General features: G+C 37.0%; 2 protein-coding genes across 2 annotated transcripts in view; one reads left to right on the top strand and one right to left on the bottom strand.

The window, feature by feature from the left end:
- The window catches only part of LOC133662056 (uncharacterized), a 268044-nt gene that overhangs the window by 126606 nt on the left and 124117 nt on the right, over positions 1-17321 (bottom strand). The window lies entirely within an intron of this gene.
- The window catches only part of ano6 (anoctamin 6), a 32130-nt gene continuing 15687 nt past the window's right edge, over positions 879-17321 (top strand). The window contains exons 1-8 of the mRNA XM_062065714.1: positions 879-1158; positions 6164-6234; positions 8666-8794; positions 11161-11226; positions 13056-13343; positions 13412-13525; positions 13596-13711; positions 13777-13911. Of these exons, the coding sequence (XP_061921698.1) occupies positions 1068-1158; positions 6164-6234; positions 8666-8794; positions 11161-11226; positions 13056-13343; positions 13412-13525; positions 13596-13711; positions 13777-13911 (1010 nt within the window). The 5' untranslated portion in view covers positions 879-1067. The remainder of the gene's footprint in view (positions 1159-6163; positions 6235-8665; positions 8795-11160; positions 11227-13055; positions 13344-13411; positions 13526-13595; positions 13712-13776; positions 13912-17321) is intronic.

The following is a 17321-nucleotide window of genomic DNA, read 5'->3' on the forward strand; positions in this document are numbered from 1 at the left end:
AATGTACATGGATAGCTAGATACTTGACTTTGTTACAATAACCACATACGGTATACAGACGGTAAGTATACCTGTAGTATGAATAAGATTGAAGTAAAAGACATGCTTTTATGTACATTATGTATGTGTATAAATATTTGATGTATAAATATCATTTAAAAAATGCTCTACATATACAGCATATTGAGTACACAATCTGCTGAGATAAATCAAGTATATGGAATATAATTAATAATTGTCACAGGAAAGTTTGAAGCAAAGTAAAAGTGACAAAATAGGTGCGTGTCAGAAAGTCCAAAGCCCTTTTTTGATCCAAAACAAAGTTGTTTTTACTGGTTTTCTCAGGGAATTCCATCGATCAGAAGGGGACTGTTCAGTTTATCAGTTTTTTAATTTCATGCTCATAGACTTAGAAATGGTCTGATCTAGTCTAGATGCCATAAATACCACACTGTACATCATTCAACACAAGGAAGGCGTGCCCGGGCAAGAATGCTTCCGCACTATTGTGGAAAAAAGGGCAACCCTTCTGTCGATGCCAACGACAGATGTCGCCATTTACTATTGAATAGACTCAATTTGGTATAATATTGAACGATAGCAAGCTAGAAATGATTACTATCATGCTATCCATCCATTTTTCCCATTTTCTACCGCGTGTATATATGTTTTACCGCCAATATCTGATATCCTCCCAAAACAAATGTACAGTATTATATTTCCAAAATTAAATGATTCACATCCATAGATATTTTACTGGTTTCATAGATTCCGCCATCTTGCTTCTTCAACTTGCTATGACAAAGTCATACAATATCCATATTTGGACTTCCTGAAGAAAAAAAAATGGAGCGCGGGCTTGATCAAGCTCCTCCTCCTCCTCCTTCATGGACCTCACCCTTTTTTTTTGACCAATTTTCTCAAGTCTCAACTTGACACTTAAAGTGTACGGTACTACCGGCCATTGTTGCGAAATATAATAAATAGGAAATGTATGCTGGACGGCACCGTTAAACTGCTGCCATAAGCAAGAAGATAAACATTAGCTTTAGTAAAGTTAAGCTAGCATGGACAACGACAACCTGGAGATGGAGTGTCTGTCTGACGCCGAGGAGCCGGAGGGAGAAGCTGCCTTGGACATGATAGAAGAAGAAGTCGGTAAGATTCACTTTTTTATACATTGACCACTGATTTTCTTTGGGAAACTCACAAAGAAGAAATTGGCTCTCACACAGCTTGGAAAGTAACTTATTGCCATGTTCCATGACTCTATTAGCGTTCCATAGAAATACATTTGCACGTACTAGTTTTCTTTACCATGACATTTGTAGTGTAACGCTGATGATGAAGGGGGCGTGGCTCCATACCAGTAATAACGGGTGTCCCTAAGGGAGGTCACATGGGTTGCCAGATGTTGATGTAGTTTTGCCTGGCAACCATCATTGTTTACAGTACATTCTTAAAAGTGGACGAAAATGAAGTCAGACTTGTTTTTGAAGTGCTACTTGTTTGTGCAGCTGACGCAAGCACAAATAAGACACAGCATTGAGTACACCCGGCACCATCTCCTAAATATGCATGAAAAAACCTTTATGGTAATATAAATATTTCAGTTTTTTGTTTATTTGTTGTAGCTGAATAAATATATATATATATATATATATATATATATATATATATATATATATATATATATATATATATATATATATATATATATATATATATATATATATATATATATATATATTAGGGCTGCAACTAACGATTAATTTGATAATCGATTAATCTGTCGATTATAACTTCGATTAATCGATTAATAATCGGATAAAGAGACAAACTACATTTCTATCCTTTCCAGTATTTTATTGGGAAAAAACAGCATACTGGCACCATACTTATTTTGATTATTGTTTCTCAGCTGTTTGTACATGTTGCAGTTTATAAATAAAGGTTTATTTAAAAAAAAAAAAAGGTTTTTTTTTGGGGTTTTTTTTAAAAGCTTCTGCGCATAGCATAGATCCAACGAATCGATGACTAAATTAATCGGCAACTATTTTTATAATCGATTGTTGCAGCCCTAATATATATATATACATACGGGATCTTTCTGTGTGGAGTTTACATGTCCTCCCTGTGACTCTGTTTATTGACCTGAATCAGTGCAGTGTATATTTGTGTATTTTGAAAGGCCTACAGGCAAATATGTAAGCGATCATGAAAAATATTTAAAATGGGATGGAGTGGATTTATACACTCCTAAGAAAAATATTTTTTTATTGATTTAAACCATTTATCGTCACCAATACATTACTGCTCGCTACAACCTCACTTCATTTGACACTCACAGTATATAGAAAAAATAAGATTGGAGACACATCATGTTTATACATCTGGGTGGTCCACAAATGATACTTTAATCAGTGAAAGACAATGTTGGACTTATTTGTGCATCGCTAAGTCACCTATTTGATTGACATAACGAGTGCCAAGCTGCTGTGATCGTGATGCTAATGAGAAAAATAATAAGTTTGTTTGCAGTTCATATCCTCCAACAAATATTAGTCTCACCTACAATTCATGCCTGCAGTTGTTTTATAGTGTGAAGTTCATATTTTGTCTCATTATTTAGCTGTATATGTCCCTATTGTTCACCAATGTTGCAAGCAATATATCAAGATTCAGTATATGCTGTTGAGTCTACAGGATATTTATTTATCTGTTCTTGATGCTAATAAATATCACCAAAAACGCTATAATGTGGTCATTCATGTCGAATAAAGCACTTGTCTTTCCTGCACAACCACTAAGCTTTTGGTTTCGAGAAATCGAGAAAGAAAAACGGTGGATTATATCAACAATAACAATATTTATTGGTAGGACTTAACATGATGTTAGTTTATTTGCACAGGCAGGTCTTCGTAGTTATATTTAGGCATAAAAAACACAAAAAAACAATGTGATCTCTTGTCCTTTCTTTACGTTTAATTCTGCTATCAAACTCTACTAATATAGTTGAGAATAAACTTGATTTCATCACAGAAAGTTTCTCAAACAAATCAAATAATCAAACACACATTTTACAAAGTGATTGCTGCAGACACGAGCATGGTCCGATTGTATTGCACAAGATGATGAAAGTGATATTTTTAAAAGCCATTTCTTTCGAAGCACTTTTGTTTTTTCCTGACCGTATTACCTTTAGGAACTACTTATTTTGGGACTCTATGAAAGCTATTTCCTATCCCTCTATTTGAACGACTGAAACACCCAAGAACAGAACAACAATATGACATTTTCTGCTCAAATTCTACACTCACTCTCACTTATTTTAATGCTACGCTCAAGCTGCTTGACCATCGTGTGAATTAAGCTACGAAGAAGAAAAACGGATGTGACTTCACCTATAGCAATATGGAAAACATTTAATTACATTTTTCAGTTTTAATTGTTTTTAAATTCTGTTTTGCACCTACTACCCCTTTTTTACCACAGTAGAGTGTGTGCTTTTTGTGTCATAAATAAAATGTCATACAATGTTTGCTCATTAAATGCCAAAATCCTCACATTTATTGGTGCTATACACAGTTGGACAATTTTAACAAGTCTTTTAAGTCAAAGCATATTAATGTTATAAATGTATTAATGGATTCCGTTTTATTGACCAATTCTGTGATTCCGTCCACTGTTACAAATACACAGATATCATATGATGTTACTTTTTTGTTGGGTTTAGTTTTATATAGTAGTAGCCATGGTGCAATCCCAAACTTCTAGTAGACATGGTCTTTCCTCACTCATTCGCTTGCTCATCCGTTTCACCGTTACAAGCTTAGGAATTTGCATGCACGTTGCGCGGCCCATTAATCGTTTTTCTTGATTATAATATATTTATGATCGTGTAAAGCCACCCTAAGCCTTGCCCACAGGAATCTGAAAAACAGAAATTATAAAATGAAAATATGTGGCACACAAAAAAACAATAACAGTGTAAAAAAATACTGTATAAAGATTGGCATTGAAAAACATGTCATGATATGATGATGTCAAGATGTCATGTCGTTGTGGCTTGTGCAGCCCTTTGAGACACTTGTGATTCAGGACTATATAAATAAACTTTGATTGATTATTTGATCTGCGATGAGGTGGCGACTTATCCAGGGTGTACCCCGCCAACCGCCTGAATGCAGCTGAGATAGGCTTCAGCGACCCCAAAAGGGAAAAGCGGTAGAAAATGGATGGATGGATGGATGATTATTTGATTGATACAAAATATGTCCACCAAAAATATTGTTTTTGCAATGTTTGTATTTTTTTTTTTTAATTCAACATGTTACAATGCCAAAACTTGTCTTATTGTTGTATTTCTTTTTTTTTTTTTTTTTTCAATACCAAAACTTACTGGTAGTCTCCTCCTTGCTCCATACGTTTGTTTCTAATTCAGTAAAAATCATTGATATTTAGAATTTAGGAAGTTATACCACATGTCATATATATATATATATATATATATATATATATATATATATATATATATATATATATATATATATATATATATATATATATATATATATATATATATATATTTATATATATATATATATATATATATATATATATATATATATATATATATATATATATATATATATATATATATATATATATATATATATATATATATATTATCTCTTACTTTACTCTTTTTTACATTTTTGTTTATATAAAGATGTTGACCGCTTAATCCTGTGAATGTCTGATATGTTGATATGTGTTGGAAATATACATATATGTATGTATATACGTGTGTGTGTATATATATATATATATATATATATATATATATATATATATATATATATATATATATATATATATATATATATATATATATATACACACACACACATACGCGTACTTCCATTTTGCACAAGAACTAACACTGCCCTGTTGTTAGCATGACAGCTCAAACTTTTTCACTCTTGCCATTTACCAGTGGGCCTGGCAGTACAGGGCGAGTTGGCTCCACTGCCCTGGCCTACTTGCTGGCAATCAGCGATAAGCTTGTGGGAAAAGCGATTGCATTATTGATTGACTTTTCTTTTGACTAGTCTTTATTATGTGCATGAATGCAAATCAGCTCGTTCATAACACTGCAGGTCACCCACTTCCCCACTAAGGAGTGAAAATAAACTCCTAATTGTGTTTTAATCATCACTTTAATTGGAACTGCATGAGAATATCAATACAGAAAATGTCCTGTAGGATACTTTGTGATGGTCTGCCGCCATGCATATGTAGTGGTTTTTGTAAAGGTAAATCTTTTTCATATCATTTTTGTCTCCTTAATATTGTGGTTACAGATGCATCTCTGACTTCTTGAGGGAGAGAATGCTTTTAATCTGTGAGCTTTCTCAGGATGTTATTGATTGCACCAACAAGCACACACCCATTAGTGCACTTTGCTTTTGATGGCTCATCAATTATTCACAGTCATACCTTATTTATATTTTGTTTATGACAGAATTTAAAATCACAATGAATTTTACCTTTTACCTTAATTTTGGTAAATGCACGATTATTCCACTCTCAACTGCTCCTCTACTTTTTTCATCCTTACTGCATCAAACTGTGTCCAACAATTAACTAGTACAAACTGCTCAGGTTTCACGCTTTGCGCCAGCTGTCTTCATGTGGTGTAACTACACAACCAGTAGTCTATTTTAAGGGGTTATTAAGGGTCTAAGTAGAGAGAGAATTACCGAGGGGGAAAAGTCGAAATAATCCACACGGCAGTTTTCTGTCGGTTTTGATTATTTTTTGAATAATCGGCCAGCTCTAGTCCTACTTTGTATGAAAATACATTCATACGAGTATTTTCAGCACAAATAAACAAGGCCGATTCAAGCAGTTTGCCACAATCAATGCTAGAAAACACGTCATTGTTATTGTAAGCAAATACTGCTGAGCTTTTAGCGGATGTCCTGCGGAGGAAGCGAGCTGTGGTGAGGCCCCATGCATTGCTACTAAATCGTTTTTGTACCCTTTTTTAAGATGGCAGATGTTCCTGTTGGCTGCACACTTCTTTTCTTTGTATGTACATGACAGCATGCCGATAAAAAGCAGCAGAAAGCTCATCATCACTGTTTCTTTCCTACAGTTTACTTTGAGGAGTTTCTACCAACGTATCACAGTATTAGAGAAGGAGCAACAGTAGCTAAAGCACAGCTGGTGAGTCCAACATGTTAGCATGCACCCTTGATGATTTGTTCAAGTAGTTATAAGACATACATGTTACACGTGAAATTAGACAGTAGTAGACATTTTGCTTTTGTGTGTCTGTAACTTTATTGCTAATGGGCTGTGTTTGTTCACATAGTGCACTTTTTATTAATATACAAGGGCTGTCAAACCATTAAAAACACTTTTGCATTTTGATTAATCACAGTAAATTACATGCATCTATAGTTTAAATTAACTTTAAAAAGAAGACCACAATATTTTGACACACATGCAATTTCAATCTATACATAAACAACATTTGTGAAGTTACAAAGGACTTAAATTTTGTATTATTTGCGGACGACACGAATGCCCTTTGTTCAGGAGAGAACACACAGAAGCTCATACGAATAATAACAAAATAAATGAACAAATTAAAGAGATGGTTTGATAAAACTACACTATCAGTAAAACTAAAATAAGGCTATTTGGTAACAGTAGAAGAGAAAGTCAGACACAAATACAAATAGACAGAGAACACATTGAAAGGGTGAAAGAAATCACATCTTTGGGTGTAATAATAGATGATAAAATGAACTGGAAATCACATAAAAACACACCAGGTGGCAATGAATAGTTATATAATGAATAAAGCAAAATATGTTCCAGACCAAAAATCATTGCACATTTAATGCTCGATAGTGTTACCATATTTGAGTGATTGTGTAGAAATATGGGGAAATAATACTATACTATACTATATAATACTATTAATAATAATTATAAAAGTAGATTTCATCCACTAACCATGTTACAAAAAAGGTCAGTTAGAATAATACATAAAGTAAGTTATCGAGAACATACAAACTCTTTATTTATTGAATCCAAAATACTGAAACTCAATGATTTGGTGCATTTGGAAACAGCTAAAATTATGCACAAAGCAAACTATAACCTGCTATCCAAGAATGTACAACAATTCTTCTCAAAAAAAGAGGAAAAATAAAACCTTAGGGGAAAATCTAATTTAAAACATTTGTATGCACGTACAACACTTAGGACCTTTAGCATGTGGAATTAAATTATGGAATGGATTATGCAAAGATGTCAAACAATGTACTAATATGATCCAATTTAGGAGGATGTTCGAACTACAAGTGTTTATAAAGTACAAGGAAGAAGAATCTTGATAAACGTCTTGAACTTTTTTGAAAATGAAATTATTCATCTCAATATGTGAATCATGACTGGCTTAACTATTAAGAGAACTGTTGTATTCATTGGTGTACATTTTGTTACAATTACAAGATCAGAACAGGGAGTGAACAAATGTGTTAGTAATTAATATGAATTGGAAAAGGGGTAGGATTAAATAAGCTTTGCTTCTTCCTACTCCTTTTCGAACATGTAAAGAGAAATTAACATATGTCATTTTTCTACGATGTATCACATTGTATCTGTTTACATTTTCGAAATACATTTAAACATAACCCTTTTATTGTCAGAATGTCATAAAATAATTGTTTTTCAAAATCTTTTTACTTGAATGCAGCTCATTTATTTGTTCAAAACTTGCTGACAGTTTTCTGAAGTACTGTTTTATTTTGAAGTGAAATTAATGAGTACAACAGTCGGAGTCTCCTCACTCATCTTTGCGCTAATGTATATTGACCATACAACATCCCTTTCAAGTAACCATCCACCATTTGGGTAAAGGACAATTATCTTAAAGGAAAATACACTGTGTGGTTAATCTGTGTTTATACATGAATAATGCAATAATGTTTTGTGATTATTTGCATGAGTGAAAGCGTTAACTTTGACAGCCGTGATATATACACTTGTTGTAGACGCCATACATCAAATACAACAAGGTAACATTGAGTTAGCAACATTCGCCAAGTGCTAACACTCAGATTATGGCAGCAACATCATGCTGGGTTAGCTTCTTTGCTGAAAAACACACAAAATGATCATACCTACAGCTCCCACGTCTGTAGTTGACTGACAACTCCCGGCTTTGTTTTAAGATGTGTAGCAAAGCCTCAGATTATTTTATTAGGTACACCAGTGCAATCTAATCATATGCAATACAAGAGATGTATCAGAAAAGTCTGTTTTTACAAGCATAATAGGAACGGCATAGTTGTAGACGCCCACAGTGTACCCCACTGGACATCAACATGGTAAGATACAATACAAGAACCACTATTTTTACATGACAAGAATAAAATCAGCTGCATGAGCTTTTATTGTGAAAGTGCAAGAGAGGTGGAGACGTCGCAATGTTTGCTGGCTCTTCCCTCATCACCTGCATGACATCTGTAACGTTTACATTACAACTTGGGTACAGTAATCTGACATGTACGAACCCATGGAGGAAGAGGACTACGAGTTCCAAGCCACTGACTTACCGAACGAGCTGCTCTCTTGTTCCCAGGCCGAGTTCAACGACAAGCCCGATTCGTTGTTCTTCAATGACGGCGTCCGACGCATCGACTTCATCCTGGTCTACGACGATGAGAACAAGAAGGACTTTGACAAGAGGCACACGTTTGCACGCCGCAAGGTCATTTTCCTATTATTGGTCTTTACACAACTTGTCAGTGAACAGCCAACCTTTGACTGCTATTGTGTGTACAAGTACATCGAAATTATTAATTGTACTTTTTACAAAAATAGTCATCCTTAAATTGAAAATCATTTTGATGATTGGCATTATTAACAATAATTATTTGCAAACTACAGTGACAAAATACAAAATAATAGATTATTGGTTGATTAATACTTTTAAGAAGTGATGATAATGAATGATTATCATCTTATATTGTGTTTATCTTGCTGTGAACCTAATGAAGCGTCCAGTGAGTTTGCAGTAACACATCTTGTGTGTTTTGTCACACAAAGCCTCGACTATTGACTCTTGCCTGAACTGTTTGCAAAGGGAGTTTAATATAAAGTTGCTACATTAACAGGGTGAACCAAAAAAAACAGAGCCTATAAAAATGTTCTGAATCCTAAAAAAAAGGAATTTTGCTGAGTTTAAACTTTAGTGTGTGTACTTTCGTTCCCCAAAGTTTCAGTTATGTTGTTCGCTCGGCGTAAAAGTCATATTCTTTACAAAATATGGAAAACTTGCATGAGTCAAAATTGTCAATACCTGGACCATGTTCCTCTTTGGCATTTTACAATGAAGATTTTGCACAGTCCTAAAATTCTCTCTGACCTTCCCAACCCTGTCAAAAATTATTTTATATAATCATTTTCCTTGTTGACCAAGACATGTGGGGGAAGAATATTGTTCAAATATTTTTTGCACAAAGTCCACATGTATATCCTGAAAAAGAAAACAATTAAAGGTAGCAGATTTATTCAAATATTTGTGGATTCTGATTTTTGGGTCATTCTTTAATTTATACAATACAATGGTACCTCAGGACACAAATTTAAGTCATTCTGTGTCAGAGTTTGTTTCTTAAAAAAATCATATTTTAAAACAACGTTACCCATTAAAATGAATTTAATCTGTGCTTGGCCCCCAAAACACCACCTTTTTAACATATAACATGCCTTTTAAAAAGAAAAAGTAACTTTTAGATAATAGATATTGTATGAAAAACAATACAATAGAAACAGGGCAATAGGGCAAACAACTACAGTACTTTTATGGAGGTAATGTAATAATAATGTACAGTATTTACCTTAGAGAGTGGACTTCTACAGCTGCTTGGAGAGTGGACTTCTACAGCTGCTTCTCCGTCAAACACACCATCAGCAGCTTCTCCATATTTTCGTGAATAAATGTCCGACGTTTAGACATTATTTTAGCGTCCTTGGCTGGCGTTATCATCGCATTCTGCTTCAGTTTTATGATGATTTCTTTCTCTAATTCAATTAATATCATCCACTTCTTCTCAGCACTGTTCTTTATACTCACTTTCTTCCGTCTCATGCTTGGAACAACAAAGTTATGTGCATCTCTAGCTATAAGCTAATGCTTGCCAGTAAGACTGGATGCTTTGGGTGGATCTTACAGGGTTCACTGTGACATTCACTACGCCAACTGGTGGTGGGTAAGCTCAAAACATACATTTTTGCTCATAAAGTATAGTTTAACAATTAGCCGAGATGCAATTGGTATCTTGAAAAACTGGTAAGTTGTGGCACTCGTATTCCGAGCTACTGCTGTATTATTTTTATGTAGGCCATGTGTATTTTAGTCTATTTTGTGTTGCTGTTTTTCACAGCACGGTAGTGCCATCGTGTCTAAATGTCATTCTTGCAAGCTCTTTATCATCTTAGACTTAGACTTAGACAAACTTTAATGATCCACAAGGGAAATTGTTCCACACTGTAGCTTAGTTACAAAGGATGGAAAGGATAATGCACACAAGGGCACAAAAAGAGGGGCAAAACAAAAGGTAAAAGTAGACTAAAAATGTACCGTAATAGCAATATAAGTATAACGTGTAATATTTACATATTATATATACAGTATATAATGCAGGTGTTTGTTTGCGCTATCAGTGCTGCAAATGCACTCTAAAAATTATCCTCTTAAGGGATTTCACACGCCTCTGTTACCTAACTGCCTTGCATTCCGATTCGCCAGGCCAAGACTAACATGCGCTGTATTTACAGTATTTCTCATGCCGGGTGCTAAACGCCACTCCAAGTCATCCGACCATGCACTGCTTCAGTTGTCATCTGTATCCGTATCACATACTGTACAACAAGGTCACATTAACGTAGCTACATGAGCTACATGCTAACATCACAATCACATTATAAGAGCAGCATCATGCTAAACTACCATAGTTGAATAAAAGCATGATCACACTAACAGCTGCCACTTCTGAGCTTCACACTGGATTTCAAGATGTGTAGCAAAGCCTGCTTTTTTTAGTTATTTTTTTGGTTTCTTCTTTTTTGCAGAGACGGCGGGAATACTTTGAGGCCAGCTTGATGAAAATGGGAATGGAGTTGGAGGCAACACCATCTGTAAGTAGTATACTGTATATATATATTTTTTTTTAAAAATTATATATATATAATATATAATATTATATTTGGCATCTCCAAATCTGAGGCCACGGTTCTCAGCAGGAAACCGATGGATTGTACAGTCCAGGTAGAGGACGAGACTCTGTCCCAGGTGGAGGAGTTTAAGTATCTCGGGGTCTTGTTCACGAGTGAGGGAAAGATGGAGAAGGAAATCAGCCGGAGAATCGGAGCAGCTGGGGCAGTATTGCAGTCTCTCTGCCGCACTGTTGTGACGAAACGAGAGCTGAGCCAGAAGGCAAAGCTCTCGGTCTACCGAGTTATCTACATTCCTAGTCTCACCTATGGCAGGGGTCGGCAACCTTTACCACTCAAAGAGCCATTTTGGCAAGTTTCACACATTAAAGAAAGTAATGGGAGCCACAAAAATGTTTTTAAAATTTAAAATGAAAAACACCGCATACAAAGCTTACATGCTTTGTGCTATGTTAACCAGGGGTCTCAGACACACGCACCGGCACGCACTTTAATGTGGAAATTTGATGTTAGCACAGCCCGCGAGTTTTGCATAAATGTCGCTTGCGTCACACTTGCCAACCCTCTCATTTTTACCGGGAGACTCCCGAATATCAGAGCGTGATGTCACTGCAATTGGCGCCCTCTACAGTCTGCCCAATCAGTGCATCTGCTCAGCCACAATTGGAATGCAGCTTTAGCTTGCTCACGTAAGTGACAGCAATGCTACTAAGTCAGCAGCCACACATCTTACACTGACGGTACCAATACCCAGAATCCCATGCAGCCCTAACTCTTCCCCTCAACCAACGCACGGAGAGGGGGGGGGTTGATGTGTGGGGGGATTTGGTGGTAGCGGGGGTGTATAATGTAGACCGGAAGAGTTAGGGCTGCATGGGATTCTGGGTAATGGTTGTGTTGTGTTTATGTTGTGTTACAGTGGGATGTTCTCCAGAAATGTGTTTTTCATTCTTTTTTGGTGTGGGTTCACAGTGTGGCGCATATTTGTAACGTAACAATGTTAAAGTTGTTTGATACAGCTACCGTCAGTGTAAGCTGTGTGGCTGATGAGTAAGTATGCTTTGCTGCCTCCTGTGTGTGCAAGTGATAACAACATGCAACATGTGGCTGGACTGGCACGCTGTATGCAAATGCTATAGAGGACAATTACTGCAGTGCAATTAGGGCACGCCCTTTATATAGTAATTAGAGTGTAAATAGGATTATTTTTCCCTGGGAGTAATCTATGAGAGACACTGAGATCCATAAGTCTCCTGGGAAAATCGGGGGGGTCGGCATGTATGTAGCTGAGCCGCATCAGAGTGGTCAAGGAGCCGCATGCGGCTCCGGAGCCGCGGGTTGCCGACCCCTGCCCTAGGGAGGTCCTCGTTGCACATCCCACTGGGAGGAGACCCCGCGGCAGGCCAAGGACCAGATGGGGGGATTACATCTCTCTGGCCTGGGAACGCTTCGGGATTCCCCAGGAGGAAGTCGCTAATGTTGCTCTGGAGAGGGAAGTCTGGGGGTTTCTGCTGGAGCTGCTGTCCCCGCGACCCGATTCCGGATAAGCGGTTGAAGATGGATGGATGGATGGATGGATGGATATATACATAAATATATATATATATAAATATTTATATATATATATATATATATACATTGTTTCCATGAAATGCTATGAAAAATCAGTCATAATGAGTTAGCCACATTAGAAACAATGTTTTTAATTCAAATAAATGAGTTAAGAATGGTACATAGTGTTTACAATGATAAAAAACTAGATGAAAGAAATATGTATGAAAATGTTGGTGCAGGTGGTGAACGACAGCCTGGTCTTCGTCAAGGTGCACATGCCGTGGGACACGCTCTGCACCTACGCTGAGGTGCTGCATATCCAGCTCCCCATTCAGCCCAACGATCTGTCCTCTTACCGATCGCCATGGCGATGTCTGTCCTTCATCACCAAGTATTTCTACCCCGACAAGAAGGTCATCACCACGGAGGCCGAGTTCTTCACTGCCCCCTTTGAGAAAGACCGCCTGGAGTACTTCTACATAAAGGACAAGGACGTCTTCTTCTCTTCATCCATGAGGAGCCGGATGGTAGTTTTCTTCTAAAGTCACCAAACATGCATAAATGAGCAATAAATGACCACAATGTGCTCGCTCAGGCGTATTACATACTGAGCCGAGCCCCCTATGAGATACGAGGGAGCGTAAAGAAGTTTGGCATCAGAAAACTGTTGGACAGCGACGTGTACAAAGCTGCCTACCCGCTCCATGATGTGAGTCATACGGAAGACATCTTTGTGTTCCTTTTTCTGCAGCCTTTTCCCCTCTTTTCTGTCCATTCAGTGCAGGTTCAACGTCAAGTCCCAAGAAGATGGCTGCCCTAACGATAGATTCCGGCTATACAGAGAATGGGCTCATCCTAGAAGCTTCTATAAGATGCAGCCTCTCAATCTCATAAGGTGACTTTCAAAAGCATCCACGTCATACGAAGCTCATAGACATAATTTCTGGTGATTTGTTGCAGGAAGTATTACGGTGAGAAGATCGGCATTTACTTTGCTTGGTTGGGCTTCTACACCATCATGCTGGCTCTGGCTGCTGTTGTAGGGCTGGCTTGCTTCATATATGGATACAAAACACAGGAAACCAGCACTTGGAGGTATGGAACACGAAGAGCCTAATTTACTAAGATCCTAATATCAAGCTCTAAACAGCGTGTGTAATCTATAAAATTGTGTGTACTATTAGTGGGCTGTTGCGTGTGTTCTACGTGTACAATTCAAATGTGGTGAAGACCGCCTTATTTAAAAAAGTATTTTGCGTGTTCTATATATACTGAGGCATCACCACAATGGCACCCGATCATTTACTGCACATTCATTTTTATCATGTTCCTTCCTGTGGCGCTTTGCTATGTTTTCAAACATGCATGAGACACTTACCACTTTTTATGGGCATTTTAGACACAGTCCAAGTGCACTTACAAAGGAATCAAATTTTTTTCCCTTGTTTTTTAAGCGCCCAAAGTGCGCTCATGGGAGAGAGGCTGCACTTACTGTGCTCAAGTTGCATTAAAATGCATACTTCAAGACGTTTTTTCATATAGGAGATATTACAGTCTATGTTATGAAAAAAAAAAACTAACGGTATTAGAAAAACGGCAACAGACACCAAAACGCGTCAATTTAATTTGTTTTAATCAGCCTCTTAAGTCACCCAGCATGCAGCTTTAAGATTATATAAGTATGTTGCTGACTAGACAGAGGACTTTGTATTTTTCTACATTTCCAACAATGCATTGCTGTTGGCCATATTAGAAAGCTTTGTTTGTAACACACTCGTTGTTGCTGATCATTCATCTAGTGATACTGATAATGCCGACAACGTGTGTGATTGTCAACTGTCTCATATCCAAGTGGGAGACGTATTACCGTATTTTTCGGATTATAAGTCGCAGTTTTTTTCATAGTTTGGCCGGGGGTGCGATTTATACTCTGGAGCGACTTTTGTGTGAAATTATTAACACATTACCATAAAATATCAAATAACAACCGAAACCATCCTGTCCGGATTCAGAAAGGCTGGAATAATTGGAACTGCAACTGACGATGACTCTGACGTAAGCGACGTACCGATAGAAGAGGAAGCGGCACATTGTCTACCTTTGGAGTTGGCAGAGTTGTTTAGAAGCGAGATTTAATCGGATTTAGCGATTAGGAGTGACAGATTGTTTGCTAAACGTATAGCATGTTCTATATATTATAGTTATTTGAATGACTCTTACCATAATATGTTACGTTAACATACCAGGCACGTTCTCAGTTCGTTATTTATGCGTCATATAACGTACACTTATTCAGCCTGTTGTTCACTATTCTTTATTTACAAACCCCGTTTCCATATGAGTTGGGAAATTGTGTCAGATATAAATATAAACGGAATACAATGATTTGCAAATCCTTTTCAACCCATATTCAATTGAATGCACTACAAAGACAATATATTTGATGTTCAAACTCATAACCTTTATTTTTTTTTTGCAAATAATAATTAACTTAGAATTTCATGGCTGCAACACATGCCAAAGTAGTTGGGAAAGGGCATGTTCACCACTGTGTTACATGGCCTTTCCTTTTAACAACACTCAGTAAACGTTTGGGAACTGAGGAGACACATTTTTGAAGCTTCTCAGGTGGAATTCTTTCCCATTCTTGCTTGATCTACAGCTTAAGTTGTTCAACAGTCCGGGGGTCTCCGTTGTGGTATTTTAGGCTTCATAATGCACCACACATTTTTAATGGGAGACAGGTCTGGACTACAGGCAGGCCTGTCTAGTACCCGCACTCTTTTACTATGAAGCCACGTTGATGTAACACGTGGCTTGGCATTGTCTTGCTGAAACAAGCAGGGGCATCCATGGTAACGTTGCTTGGATGGCAACATATGTTGCTCCAAAACCTGTATGTACCTTTCAGCATTAATGGCGCCTTCACAGATGTGTAAGTTACCCATGTGTTGTGCACTAATACACCCCCATACCATCACAGATGCTGGCTTTTCAACTTTGCGCCTATAACAATCCGGATGGTTCTTTTCCGCTTTGGTCCGGAGGACATGACGTCCACAGTTTCCATAAACAATTTGAAATGTGGACTCGTCAGACCACAGAACACTTTTCCACTTTGTATCAGTCCATCTTAGATGAGCTCAGGCCCAGCGAAGCTGACGGCTTTTCTGGGTGTTGATAAACGGTTTTCGCCTTGCATAGGAGAGTTTTAACTTGCACTTACAGATGTAGCGACCAACTGTAGTTGCTGTCAGTAGGTTTCTGAAGTGTTCCTGAACCCATGTGGTGATATCCTTTACACACTGATGTCGCTTGTTGATGCAGTACATACAGCCTGAGGGATCGAAGGTCACGGGCTTAGCTGCTTACGTGCAGTGATTTCTCCAGATTGTCTGAACCCTTTGATGATATTACGGACCGTAGATGGTGAAATCCCTAAATTCCTTGCAATAGCTGGTTGAGAAAGGTTTTTCTTAAACTGTTCAACAATTTGCTCACGCATTTGTTGACAAAGTGGTGACCCTCGCCCCATCCTTGTTTGTGAATGACTGAGCATTTCATGGAATCTACTTTTATACCCAATCATGGCACCCACCTGTTCCCAATTTGCCTGTTCACCTGTGGGATGTTCCAAATAAGTGTTTGATGAGCATTCCTCAACTTTATCAGTATTTATTGCCACCTTTCCCAACTTCTTTGTCACATGTTGCTGGTATCAAATTCTAAAGTTAATGTTTATTTGCAAAAAAATAAATGTTTATCAGTTTGAACATCAAATATGTTGTCTTTGTAGCATATTCAACTGAATATGGGTTGATAATGATTTGCAAAGCATTGTATTCCGTTTATATTTACATCTAACACAATTTCCCAACTCATATGGGAACGGGGTTTGTATTTCAAATTGCCTTTCAAATGTCTATTCTTGGTGTTGGATTTTATTTTTAAAAAATTCCCCAAAAAATGCGACATATACTCTAGTGCGACTTATATCATACTTGCCAACCTTGAGACCTCCGAATTCGGGAGATGGGGGTGGGGTGGTTGGGGGCGTGGTTAAGAGGGGAGGAGTATATTTACAGCTAGAATTCACCAAAAGTCAAGTATTTCATATATATATATATATATATATATATATATATATATATATATATATATATATATATATATATATATATATACTGTGTATATATATATACACTACCGTTCAAAAGTTTGGGGTCACCCAAACCATTTTGTGGAATAGCCTTCATTTTTAAGAACAAGAATAGACTGTCGAGTTTCAGATGAAAGTTCTCTTTTTCTGGCCATTTTGAGCTTTTAATTGACCCCACAAATGTGATGCTCCAGAAACTCAATCTGCTCAAAGGAAGGTCAGTTTTGTAGCTTCTGTAACGAGCTTAACTGTTTTCAGATGTGTGAACATGATTGCACAAGGGTTTTCTAATCATCAATTAGCCTTCTGAGCCAATGAACAAACACATTGTACCATTAGAACACTG

The sequence above is a fragment of the Entelurus aequoreus genome, linkage group LG12 (assembly GCF_033978785.1).
Source record: "Entelurus aequoreus isolate RoL-2023_Sb linkage group LG12, RoL_Eaeq_v1.1, whole genome shotgun sequence".
Classification (NCBI taxonomy): domain Eukaryota; kingdom Metazoa; phylum Chordata; class Actinopteri; order Syngnathiformes; family Syngnathidae; genus Entelurus; species Entelurus aequoreus.